This window comes from Athene noctua, chromosome Z, assembly GCF_965140245.1.
Source record: "Athene noctua chromosome Z, bAthNoc1.hap1.1, whole genome shotgun sequence".
Lineage (NCBI taxonomy): Eukaryota > Metazoa > Chordata > Aves > Strigiformes > Strigidae > Athene > Athene noctua.
In genome coordinates this window covers 36,030,535-36,043,554 of record NC_134077.1, presented here as the reverse complement: position 1 = coordinate 36,043,554, position 13,020 = coordinate 36,030,535, and the positions used below count along the sequence as shown (strand labels likewise).

Here is a 13,020-nt window from a genome sequence, read left to right as displayed (position 1 = left end):
TAACTGCAAAAAGACAGACGGACTTTAAAGGGAAGACCAGTATGTCCATTAGTATAAAGTTTAGAAGATTGGACACAAGAAGAGAATATGTAATCTAATATATAAAACATGAATTGCAGAGGATGATAGAATCTGTTTTTCATACCCATGGCACATAAGAAGTAAGTAAGGGTTTAAAGCAATAAAGATTTATGTTGGAGAGTGAAGGGGCAGGGAGGTGGGGAAATGCTTTCAACTAGCATACCACCATACCTCAGTGTTACTAGGAAGTTGCAAAGTTATCTGTCATTGGAGATCTTAGGAAAATCATAAAACTTAGTGCCACATAGTTGTGCAGTTACACTGCTGTGTAATTACTGTGGCAAAGAATAGAATAGGTTACCTCTTGAAGTATGGTTTAGCTCTCAGGTTCAGCACTGATCTGCTCTTGTCAGCATGAGTTTGAGGACTTCTGGTTTCTAATACAGTAGACCTGAGATTGTAGAGCCAGCCTCCTGATTAGGATACTGACAGTGATAAGGAGGTGTTAAGTTGTAGTGGAGAAACTGCCCCGTTTTTGACAGGAGTTAATAGTGTGAGAATCTAGCTACTCATATGTAGACTGCACCATTGGTTTATTGAGATGGTATGTAGCAATAGCATTTTTTGCTCACAATCAGTGACAGATTGTTAGTGAATCATGTATCTGACCTTATAGGACATCTTAACTTTCTTAATTTAAAAATGATTATTTTCTCTGAGGCAAATAAAAGATTAGCTTTGTGGTAGTCATATGTATGAGTTTTGTTCTTTATTCTTCATAGTTATATGATTTTCATACCTGTGTAGATAGTGGTTTTCATATACTTCTAGATAAAGAATTCTCACATTTCTGCTCAAAAAAAAATACATCAGTTTTTTCTTAGTCTTTTAATTAGAAAACCAAGACATTTGGTCTTACTAATGATCAGATATGACCTTCTTCAGGGAAGTACCTTGGAAAGACTACAGTAGAAAAAGGTGCAAACAACATAAAAATACTAGATTTATGTTATCTAAAAGTTAGTATTCTTTCAAATCGCCATGGGCATTTTTATTTTTTTGTTTTCTTTTAGGAAAGGAGACTGAGAAGGCTAAAGATCGGTGTGATAAAGCTACTATGAAGCTTCATATGTTGCATAATCAGTATGTGTTGGCACTGAAAGGAGCACAGTTACATCAACACCAATATTATGATACTACACTTCCTCTGTTACTTGATTCACTACAGAAGATGCAAGAAGAAATGATTAAAGCCCTGTAAGATGTATTATTATATATTTTTAACTTGTGGAATTCTGTATGTGTAATATTCTGGTTAATTTATAGGATTCTTTGAAAATAATAAACTGTGATTAATTATATATCAAGGGATAATGAAAAAAGTTGTTGCCATCTTCCAGTTTACAATAATTGTGCATAGAAAGTCTATCCAAAAAATGCAGTCAGTATTTTTGAGTGGTTACTTAAACATTCTATCAATACGCTCTCTCTCATAAAAATTTAAAATCTTACAGATTAACTGCAGTGTTTATAGCTTAGTTCATGCTTTGTCCTTCAGCTGATATACTATGGCAAGTTTGTTGTCTGTCTGGTTGTCTTATTTTTATGAAATTCCACCAGCAACAAATTTGTTTTGAACTGGCCAACTATCTTTAAAGTCATTGTGGAGGAGGGCCGGTCAGATGTGGGGTTAATCAAATGTGTGAGAGAAGTAACAGGATCATATAAGCCTGTTCTCACTATAAGGAATCCAACCTTAAAAATACATTACCTTTTTCTGAAAAGATCATTTTTGATACCATTACAGAAGATGTGCAAACTGATGATCTCAGAAAACAGACAGTGAGCACTTTAAGCCCTCTTTTCTGGTTTCTAAACACCATGCCTCTCTGTCTTTCCTGAAGAATGGGAGTTGATTAGGGAGTCTGTTCTGTACGGCTTTTTCTGGGGTGTTGTTTAAATCAGCCTAAAAGAAAGGGCAGTTACTTTTTTTAGTAGGTATGGTTCATTTAGATGTGAAGCACTCTAATTTTCTTACCTTCTCTGAAGTCTACATTCATCTTGACTTCAGCACACCACCATCTTCAGTGAGGGAGTGTTGGGGATTTCCCACTTTATATGCTCACATGGTACAGACACCATTAGCTGCCCTATGCAGTATCATATTAATTTCTTTGATTGTGGTGCAGATATCAAAATGAAATAGACCTTTGTAGTAGTCTCTGTACAGTCCTTTTAATCTTAACTTTGTATATAAAATCACAGAAAAAGCCTACAGTTAAACGTGTGCTGTAATTAAGGTAGTTTTTCAGAACTGTGATATGATAATTCACTGAAGAATTTTATGATGAAACAAGACCCACTCACCTTTGTCTGGAGTAAAAACCTGTAAAAATTTTTGTCACTGCGTAGACATTTTTTGTGAGATCTGAATGTATAGAAAATTACTCCTATCTAGTATCTTTGGTGTACAGAGGTAGTGATTTCAGTTGTAGAGCTTGGCGTGGCCATCTGTGTGCAACATATTTGCATAATAATTCTGATTTTGCAAATGATTTAGTTCGGTGAACTTGAAATGTAGACTAACATTGCTAATGATTTTTTTTTTGGTAGTTGACATAGTTTCCCTTTCTCTTCGATATGTCGTTGCTGTAGATGACATTCACGTATCTTTTCATCACATCCTGAACTATTTTCTGGAACCTTTTCATACATATTGTTCGCAGGCAAGACAAGATTTAATGCCTTCTCTTGTCTGTTTTCTCAGACAAAGTATTAAAAAATCCCAATAATATAACTTTTTACAGAGTAAACATAACTTCAGATCTTATCCAGGAAAAATCTGTTGATATTTTTTTCTCAGAACATTCCTCTGAGCTGGCCAAAATTCATCAGTACTTTAAGAAAGCTCACTATGTTTCAGAGCCTTGCAAGCTAGCAAGTTTATCAGATACAAAAGTGAAATAGGAAATTATTATGAGCGTTTATTTATAGAAAGCTAAATGTTAAAGAGGGTGTTCTGAGGATATGCCACTGGATGATATTAAAAGTAGTAGCACAGTATCACCTATTATTTTACCATTCCCTATTCACTTTTTTTTTCCCACTCTTGGAAGCAGGTAAAGACAAGACTGGGTGACTTGTACTTTCTTACAGGAACTTCTTGCTTGATTTTGTTTCTTTTTGTAAATACATGCTAACTTGTGATATATGCTTACTTTTATGTGAATGACAAACCATAAAATAAATATATGAAAGATAGTTAAAATAATAAAAAACAGTTTTTAAAGGAAAAGCACACTATTTTGTGACTCTTTTTCTTATGCAGAATTTATTTATTTTGTAAGTCAGAACATGAAAAGCTTTAGTGTAGGTTATGACAAGCATAAGTCCTTTATGCTTGCTGTAACAGTGTTATCAGTGAGATGTATACATCCCTTTTCCTTGTAATCTCTACAGTTTTTAGTTTAGCTACCCTGTATGTAGGTATATTGTTCTCACTCATAGCCAATCTGTAAAGAAAGGGCCACAGCTGATCTGTTATTTCTTTGAGTAATATATTGTCTTATTTTTTCCCTTTTTAGCCAGTTGCAACAAGAGTTTGTAGAAACAGCAGATTGAAAGTTTGAAGCATCTTCAGTGCCATCTATGCCTTCAGTGCCATGTTATACACTAGAATTTTTTTTCCTCTCTAGAAAAGGAATCTTGGATGAGTATAGCCAGATCACCAGTCTTGTAACAGAGGAGATTGTGAATGTCCATAAAGAGATCCAGACCTCGGTTGAACAGATAGACCCTAATTCTGAGTATAATGACTTCATAGATACTCACAGGTATACATTTTCATCTTGGTGTGCATGTTCATGTTTCTTCTTGAGAAAACCCTGCATTAAACTGCAGCACTGCTTAAGTGATCAGAGTTGAATTTGTTTCTGTTTGGTTCGTTTTACATTGTTACTTGTAAAGCTTTATTGTATTTTGAAAATTGTTTTACTTGTATGTACAGAAAATGAGCTGAAACTCAGGTTTTTAATCTGACTGTTTCTTTAGCCATCTGTCTCTTTGTCTGGCTCTAGAAAAACAAAATTCCAGATACCATTATTACATGTAGCCATAACTTTGGTACTGACAGCAGACTATACATGACAGTCCAGATTCGGTGTGAGGCAATTTACTGTGTATTTGGATGCAGTTGCATTCTGGGCTAAACTGAGTTTCTCTGCTTTATTTCTCTTACTGTCCAAATTTTAGTTTGAGGTGACCTCTAGGTACCTCTGTGTACTGTGCAGTGACTGCAGGTTGAGCAGTGCCTGAGACTACAGAGTATGCAGATAATGGAAGGAAGTTTTTTACTTTAAAAATAAACTATTTGCCATTTATTGAACTGTTACTCTGTATTAGTGTGTGCAGAAATAGTCCTAAGACTTCTTGCATTCTTTTTTGTTATGTGCAAATTGATAATTATCACATGCAGACTTATAGCAAAGAGTGGAATGTTCACATTGAAGGCCCTTGAGAAACTTGGTTGTGCTGTGATATTAATTCAAAGAATTGTATGCCATTTTATTATCTGCTATGATTTTAAGACTGTGTTCTTCATTCAGAGGAAAAAGTATATGCATCCAGTTGCTACCTTTTCTTCATATATAATGTAAACTTTATTATAGTTATAAAAAAAATTTTAAACATAATGATTTGCTTTATTTGCTTTATACCTACTCAAAGGTATATGTTAATTTTGAAAATGTAACATTTATTTACTAAATAAGGTCATCAGAAGTTGTTGAACAAGAAATAGAGTTTGATACGTCCTTACTAGAAGAAAATGAAAACCTGCAAGCTAATGAGATCATGTGGAATAATCTAACAGCAGAAGGTTTACAAGTCATGTAAGTCTTTCTTCACAAACCTTTCATCCTTTGGAAATGCTGTTATACATTGTATCTAGGCTCACTCAGATCATTGCATAGCTGTGTCCTAATTTTTAAAGTCCAGTTTCTAAAAACAGTATTTTCATGCTATATGCTCTTTCCTATGCTCTTTTTATGGTTCCTTCGCAGAAAAAAAAATCCTCCCCACTTCCGCCAAAAACTTGCCACCACTTTCAATATATGTTCCTGTCCTTGTGAGTTAATTTACACAATGCCCCAAATCCATCATGAATCCTTCTTGTGAACACACCGATTCATCTTCCCAAAAATGTTTCCACATTCAGTACTGTAGGAAAAATACTGAAGTCTTTTGATGACACCACTGAGTACAGTGATTTAAATTGCTGTGCAGAAAACTTTCATGAATATATTTATTCCACTTATAAGTGTTTGCTTTTGTTTTCAGATGACCTTTAAAATACACTGGCTTACTAACACAGGTGTAGCTGTTGTATTGCACTTCATGGAGCTTTTAGCTATTCAGGGTGATACACTACCTATCTCTGTATATTGTTAATATATTGCCTCATTAAATCTTTTCATTACTTTTACCAGCTTCACCTTTAATCACGTTTTATTGGAGAACAAATCTCCTGCTGAAGTTGTTATGTTCTTATATTATCATCTTCAAATTTTGGCATAAAATGGTCTGATCCAGTTACTTGTGAGAATGCAACTATTATTTGTACATCTAATTTTAAAAATTTTTATATATTGATCATGGCAATTAAAAATTCAGAATTTCATTGGTTGATGATGTTTTTGTTGTCTGGACTGTATTTCAGTCCATGTTTGACTTATTTGAAGTTTTTTTTCCTTTACAAAGCATAACATCTAAATAAGATATCAGGGGTGTGTTGTACAGTTTTAATTTTTTAAAAAATTTTCATCTGCTTAATCATACTGTGATCCTTATTTCTTGTAGGTTTTTCTGAAAACCAAAATCATAGTGAGTCCTAATAATGATGAGGTGTTTCAAACATAAACACATTGCAGTGTCTTCTGCAGATTACTCTAATCTTTGTGTTTTCTCAATATGACAGAATCTCTGGATTTTATTAATTCCTTTTCAAGGTTATTAATCACCCTCTCTTTTTTCCATGCAATCTGATTACTTTTTGGAAATTTATTCTTTAATACGTATTGAAATACCCTTTTTAATATGAAGTTTCAGCCTCCTTTGTCAGACTTCTCCTTAAATTGAAGCAGATTCATCTTTCTTAGGATCCCTTGATAATTAAAGGATTCTGTTTATAACATCTTCTGCATAATTACTAAGTTTAGATTATTTCGGCTTAAACTATGTTGTACATCTAGATGTAGTTCTGCACAGTAACAGGAAAAAATATATATACTACATCTCCCTTTTCAATAAAGTTTTATAATTTTTCAAAGATTCTGCCTTCTGTAGCTCAAAAAGAAAACTAAATTCTTGTTCGGCTTGTCTTCTGTATGCCATTGTTTTGCAGTAAGACATCAGCATGTCAAATTGAAAGAGAAGAAATGCTGCCTTTCTAGTAAATTATTCTGATGCAATGCATATTTGTATTTATAAGTATGCGTCTGCATATTTGCTTACATATATAAATACATACAGTGTGTTCTGTTACAAATCTTACATTCAACCACTTTAAATTACTTTGTGAATTTGAGAGAGAAATGAACAGGAGCCAGCAGTGTGCCCAGGTGGCCAAGAAGGCCAATGGCATCCTGGCTTGTGTCAGCAATAGCGTGGCCAGCAGGGACAGGGAAGGGATCTCACCCCTGTACTCGGCACTGCTGAGGCCGCACCTCGATGACTGTGTTCAGTTTTGGGCCCCCCACTACAAAAAGGACATTGAATGACTCGAGCGTGTCCAGAGAAGGGCAACGAAGCTGGTGCAGGGTCTGGAGCACAGGTCGTAGTAGGAGCGGCTGAGGGAACTGGGGGTGTTTAGTCTGGAGAAGAGGAGGCTGAGGGGAGACCTCATCGCCCTCTACAGCTCCCTGAAAGGAGGTTGTAGAGAGCTGGGGATGAGTCTTTAGCCAAGTAACAAGTGGTAGGACAAGAGGTAATGGCCCCCTTGCGCCAGGGAAGGTTTAGACTGGATATTAGGCAGCATTTCTTTCCAGAAGGGGTCGTTAGGGGTTGGAATGGGCTGCCCAGGGAGGTGGTGGAGTCCTCATCCCTGGAGGTGTTTAAGAGTCGGGTTGACATAGCACTGAGGGATATGGTGTAGTTGGGAACTGTCAGTGTTAGGTTAATGGTTGGACTGGATGGTCTTCAAGGTCTTTTCCAACCTAGACGATTCTGTGATTCTGTGAAATTTTAGGGTGTGACATTATTTTTGGAACAGGAATCAAATAGCTCTTTTAAGTGTTGCTGTCTTCAGGGTGTTTACTTTCTGGTATAGATTTAGGACTCTAAGCAAAAAAGTGAAATTGTATTAGGTCAGACCAAAGACTGACCTAACCAACTTCCTTCTCTCTTACATTAGCCAACAGTGAAAAGTCTAGGAAGGGGAACAGAATAATGATGCAATGCTGTTTCCTCAGAATGATCTCTCAGCCTCCCACAATTTTCAGCTAACTAATGTTTTGAGACAGAAGTAGCATTTGTTTATAATAGCCTTAGAGGTGGTTTTCTTTCATGAATTTGTTCAGTCAGTTTCGGTATGTACAAGTAAGTATCTGTTGTCAACAGAAGTTTTGGTCAAGGAATTCTAGAGATTAACATCATAGTATCTGAACCTGCTGCTTAGTTTTATTTTATGGCTCTTATGCTTTTGTTTTGGATGAGAATAGGAATGATCTACTTCTTTCCACTTATGATATTGTAAAATTCTATCATACTCTGTATTCTCTTTTTCAGAGCCATCTTTAGCTTTAATTTGTCCTTTCACAAAACTTACTCATATCTTTTTATCAAAGTCATCATCTTTATTTGAAGATTTTCAAGGTTACTGTATTTTTTTTGAGATGAATGACCAAAACTGCACAAGTAATCCAGATGCGTAATTTAGAAAGAGGCATACTGAGGTTTCCCTGTTCCTGCTTGTTCTGCTTGGTTTCTTACAAATCCTAGAGAATCGTTGATTTTCTGACAGTGTATCAAACCAGTGTTTTCACAAAATCATGAGGTTCTCATTTCTGACTGGTAATGGTAAGCTTTAGAGCCATTCACTACACTGACAAAGCTTAGGATTGTTTTTCTGCTTTCTAAATGACAGTCAAGTTATTGAGTATCATAAGATCCAGAATAATCCTTTTGTATTCTTCACATTCAGCCCTTTCCCCTACCTCAAATAATGTTTACTGTCAGTATTCTTTGACATTTTTTAAACGGTCCTTTTATTTGAATTATTATGAACATATTAAGCAGTGCAGATTTTTGTGAAGCTCCCCTAGCTCTTGGCACTATAGAAACTGTTTACTCATCACCTTCGTCCTTCTTTTTAATTGCTTTTTAGTGCAGGTGAGAACCCTTCCTTTCAGAACTGCTTAGTTCTCTGTAACTGCCTTTGCTCATATACCTTGTTAACTGTGTTTTAGATATATTTTGTTATAGTCTTGCTTTAAAACCACTACAGCCAAAAAAATAGACTGTGTATGATTGGAAATTTGAAAGTAAGATATTACATCCTTTATCCATAGATGATGACTTCTTAAAAATCCATTCTGTATGTGCTGAAACAATGGAGATTTGACTGTTGATCTTTATTATTGAGATCATGGCCTGGAATCTTCAAAATACTACGTAGTTATGCTCCTGCACAGGAGAACTACCTTCACTATCTACCATATGTAATAAATCCAGTACACATAGTGGATTTATTTCACAGACTTTTAATAGATTCAAATACATATATTGATTCAGAATCAGTTATTTTGGCTAAATCAGTTGTTTTGAATATGTGAAGGGAAAATGACAACTTTACATACATTACTGTTTAAGGATTTTCACAAATTGTATTTTGAGAAAACATGATGAGAAAACTGACTCACTTTTACATTTTTAGGTAAGTTTATGTTTATGAATAAAGTTTTGACAGAAGAAGGTAGTTAAAAGTCAGTGTTGACAAGCTAACCTTCCTAAGTAGTGAGAGAGAGGTATGGCATCTTTTGGTAAATGTTGATGACTGTCACTGACTAATATTGAGATATTCTGGAAAGAGTAACAGAATAAAAGTTTATGCTTTCAAGATGCTGAGAGAAGGAGACCAGGATGAGGTAAGTGTTGATCAGTGGGCATATGAATTAATATCCAAATTAATTTTTAAAATCTTCCAAAATATAAGTTCTGTAAGCACATACTTTTATTGATATTTGAGGCAGAACTGTGCTAATGACTAAAGAAATATGAAAGGCAGCTCTCCAGGTAGCCAGAATCTAGTCTGAAGATGTTGGCTTTCTAGATTTTTTGGGGCCTCATTTATGTGTTCTCATGCCACTAAAACCTGACCATTTGGGATTCTGTGGTTATTAAAGCTAATAAGGATTATAGTGACTGTTAGTAATAAAATACCTTTGTAAACTGATTTTACCCAGGAGGCAAATATGAGGCCACAAGGAACTTCCTTTGACAACCACAACCGAGATGATACAAGGCAGATGCAGAGATGTCTAGCCAGTGTGAATGAAAATTATTGTTTAAAACTAAACACAGAGGTTGAATAGAAGTGTGTGTATATGGTCGCTTTGTTTTGTTTTCTCTGAGATAAATACAAACATGCTAAAGTATCTCGTAAGTTTTAGGGAGAACTACATCAACTTTCTATTTCAATCTGATGCTACAATATAAAATCTGATATTTTTGAAATGGTAAAATACTTTAATATGTTGTTTCTGTGTGTATACACTCATACCTTCCAGTGATGAATAATCATAATTTGGTTTTAATTTCTTGAGTATTGGTGCTTGATCATTAGATGTAACATCTGCTTCCTGTAAATCAAGTGTTAAGCCAATACAATGTTAATTAAAATTTTGATTAGAAAGCTGACCAAAAGGCAGTATCTGAAGTTACAAAATTGGTAATTACTTTCTTAGCAAGGTATTAAAAGAAGTTTGTTAATATTAAATTGGAGACTCAGTGTAAGAAAATTGTCATTTCTGAGTTCAGCGTACAGATTGTGATAGCCTAAAATCAATAAAATGTTTATTAAAAAGAGAGCTGTGGGGATTTTACTTGGAGAGAAATGTTTTAAGTATTTCCCTTATCTCAAAATAAACACATGCAGATGCTTGTTCATTTGGGAAATAAACTTTTATCATTTGTCATATGGCTTTTTAATAGGAATTCAAGTCTTCCAAGATAAGGTCAGGGACTGTCTGAATAAAGAATATATTTTATCAACATTGTATAAAGTATACTGGGAGGAGAGAGAACTAATTCAATGTTTAGAATCAAATCATTCAGTTAGTTTGTTACATGTGGACATGGAAAGTGGCTCCTATGTATCTAGAGTCGATTTAGATTACTCTTAGTTCACCTTCTGTGCCACCCCCGAGTCTGGAATGGTATGGGGCAATAGACCTGTGAAGTGATAAGTACTATATGTATTTTGCCTTCGTTTCACTCTTTACTTCAGTAACTTCTTTATTGAAAATGAACTTGAAAATACAAAGCAAAAAGGGTAAGATAGTTAAAAATGCATAGATGAATGCAGAGAAGGAAACGAGGTGCACATATTTATTTTTAAAAAGTTGTTCTCCTGGCTTGAAATCAACATACCTATTTTGATATGCATTTTAGGATTCATCATTATGTGATCCATTTATCTACATTGTTTAGAGTGCAAATGTTATTGTACATTTGTTGACTGTTTGGTTACTGGGTTCAGCCAGGATAGAGTTAATTTTCACAAGAAGCTGGGAGGGGACACAGCCAAGACAGCTGACCTTGAACTAGTCAAGGGGACATTCAATACTGTGTAATGTCATGCTCAGTATATAACTGGGGGAGTTGGCCAGGGGGAGGAGGGATCATGGCTTGGGAACAGGCTGAACACTGGGTTCTGGGTGATGAGCAATTGCATTGTGTGTCACTTGCTTTATATATTCTTTTATTAGTATTATTGTTATTAATATTTCTTCTCTCCTTGTGTTGTCCTATTGAACTGTCCTTATCTCAACCCACCAGTTTTACCTTTTTTCTTCCAGTTCTCCTACCCATCCTACTGCATGGGGAGGAGTGAGTGAGCAGCTGTGTGGTGTTTAGTTGCTGGCTGGGCTTAAACCACCACAGACCTTTTTGATGCCCAACATAAAGCATGAAGGGTTGAGATAATGACAAATCTGACTAGAGCATCTTAAAACAAATTTGTTACACACATTTTTTATGTTAGTTAATTAGTCTCTGCTCACAGTGTTGGTTCACTTGTTCACATAGTGGTGTTATGTAAATCCTTATACGCACTATTCCCTGCAGTGATGTTTATCACCTCTGGGTTAGGGGGATCAGGAGTATCATTTTGCTGTACTGGGTAATATTATGATTTGATTACATCACTGGTCATGAGGTTAAGCTGATATTTCTATGTGGCATTGTTGTCATGCCTGTATCTTGGGCACCTTCTCTTGGAATTGATTAGTAATCACCCGAGTCTGTGGGTAAGATGGGGGGGATACTTTCTCCTGCTCTCTCACCTCCCCTTTCTCTTCCAGGCTAATTACAGTTACAATTTGAGAATTTTGAATATCCTTGAGATGTTCAAGGCAACATGCTCTTTTTGCTATGTCTCCTGAATGTGTCTCAGGTCACATTTAGGGTTACACAAGCATTTTTTTAAGAATACCACCCAGCAATCTGCCCCAAGACTAGATAGTTAGGGGTTTCAGGGCATGTCAGAGAATATGGGCAGGTATCTAGAGAACTTCTCAGCTCCAATAGTTTGGAAGTTCACTCCTGAACAACTACAGGACCCTGATGAAGTGATAGAATATTTGAAAGGAAAATGCTGTGGCTATTCCAAAGAGGCACAACTTAGTGCACCGTGTTGGGCCTGGGCCAGTATCTACTAAACACTGCTCGATATGATGCAGCAGGGGGAAGGGAGTGAAAACAGACCAACAGGCACTGCAGCTATTCCAACCCTCATGACAAGCACTGCAACTCCCCCAACCCCTGCAACTGCCACTATGGCTACTCAAACCCCAGTGACAGGCACTGCGACTACTCAGACCCCAGCAACAGGCAGTGCAGGTGAAACAGAGAACGAACCTGTGCTGGTATCAGTCACCCCTATACAGAAGAAATACGCAGAATATTCAGTTCTCTTAATGAGGGATGAATGTGAACCGGGATCATTATGAGACCAGAAGGAAGAGGCAGAACCAGAGATAATCACCCGATCCTATCCATGAAGTGAGCTGTGAGATATGTTGAAGGATTTCAGCTGCCACCCAAGTGAGCACATTGTTACTTGGATGCTCTGATGCTGGATAACGGGGCCAGTAGCTTAGAATTAGAGGATAGGGAAGCCAAGCAGCTAGGATCCCTGTCTAGGGAAGGGGACACTGACAAGGTGATTGGAAAAAAGACACAAGTCCTCAGCCTCTGGAGGTGATGTCTGTCAGGCGTGAAGTAAAGGTATCCCTTCAATGAAGACATTACATGTCACCCAGGCAAGTGGACCACCATGGAGAGAGGTATCCGGTGCCTGAGGGAATTAGCCATGCTGGAGATGATTTATAATGATCTGGATAATGTGCAATTACCCACTTATCCATGTGAAATCCAATACACATAATCCATGTGGTGGAAATTTCTATGAAGTGCACCACTGTCATATGCCAACTCATTGGCAGTCATGTGCTGGAAAGAAGGTGAGGGTCAAATGGTGAATAAAGTGGCTGGCCAACTCTGACAATAAGAAGGCAATCTCTCTTCCTCCCTGTGGGCCTGCATCTTGGCTGTGGAGAAACTGTCGTGGGAGTTCCAGCAATTCAATGAGGATATGTCCTGCTCCCCACCTGTGTGGGCCTGTAATCTCAGCTACTAGGAGTTAGCATTCAGCTGATCAAGAGAGAGGATATAGAAGGTACACACCACAGGATATTCTGTGTTTTTACCTGTGTGACCATGGAG

General features: G+C 36.5%; 1 protein-coding gene across 5 annotated transcripts in view; it reads left to right on the top strand.

Annotated features, from left to right (window-relative positions):
• FER (FER tyrosine kinase) overlaps positions 1–13,020 on the top strand; it is a 203,155-nt gene that overhangs the window by 46,982 nt on the left and 143,153 nt on the right. For all 5 annotated transcript variants that reach the window (XR_012635484.1, XR_012635485.1, XM_074931319.1 and 2 more), the window contains exons 6-8: positions 1,095–1,278; positions 3,717–3,854; positions 4,791–4,910. Coding sequence is in view for 3 of the 5 variants with exons in the window: in XM_074931319.1 (XP_074787420.1) it covers positions 1,095–1,278; positions 3,717–3,854; positions 4,791–4,910 (442 nt within the window). In the remaining 2 variants the exon portion in view is untranslated. The remainder of the gene's footprint in view (positions 1–1,094; positions 1,279–3,716; positions 3,855–4,790; positions 4,911–13,020) is intronic.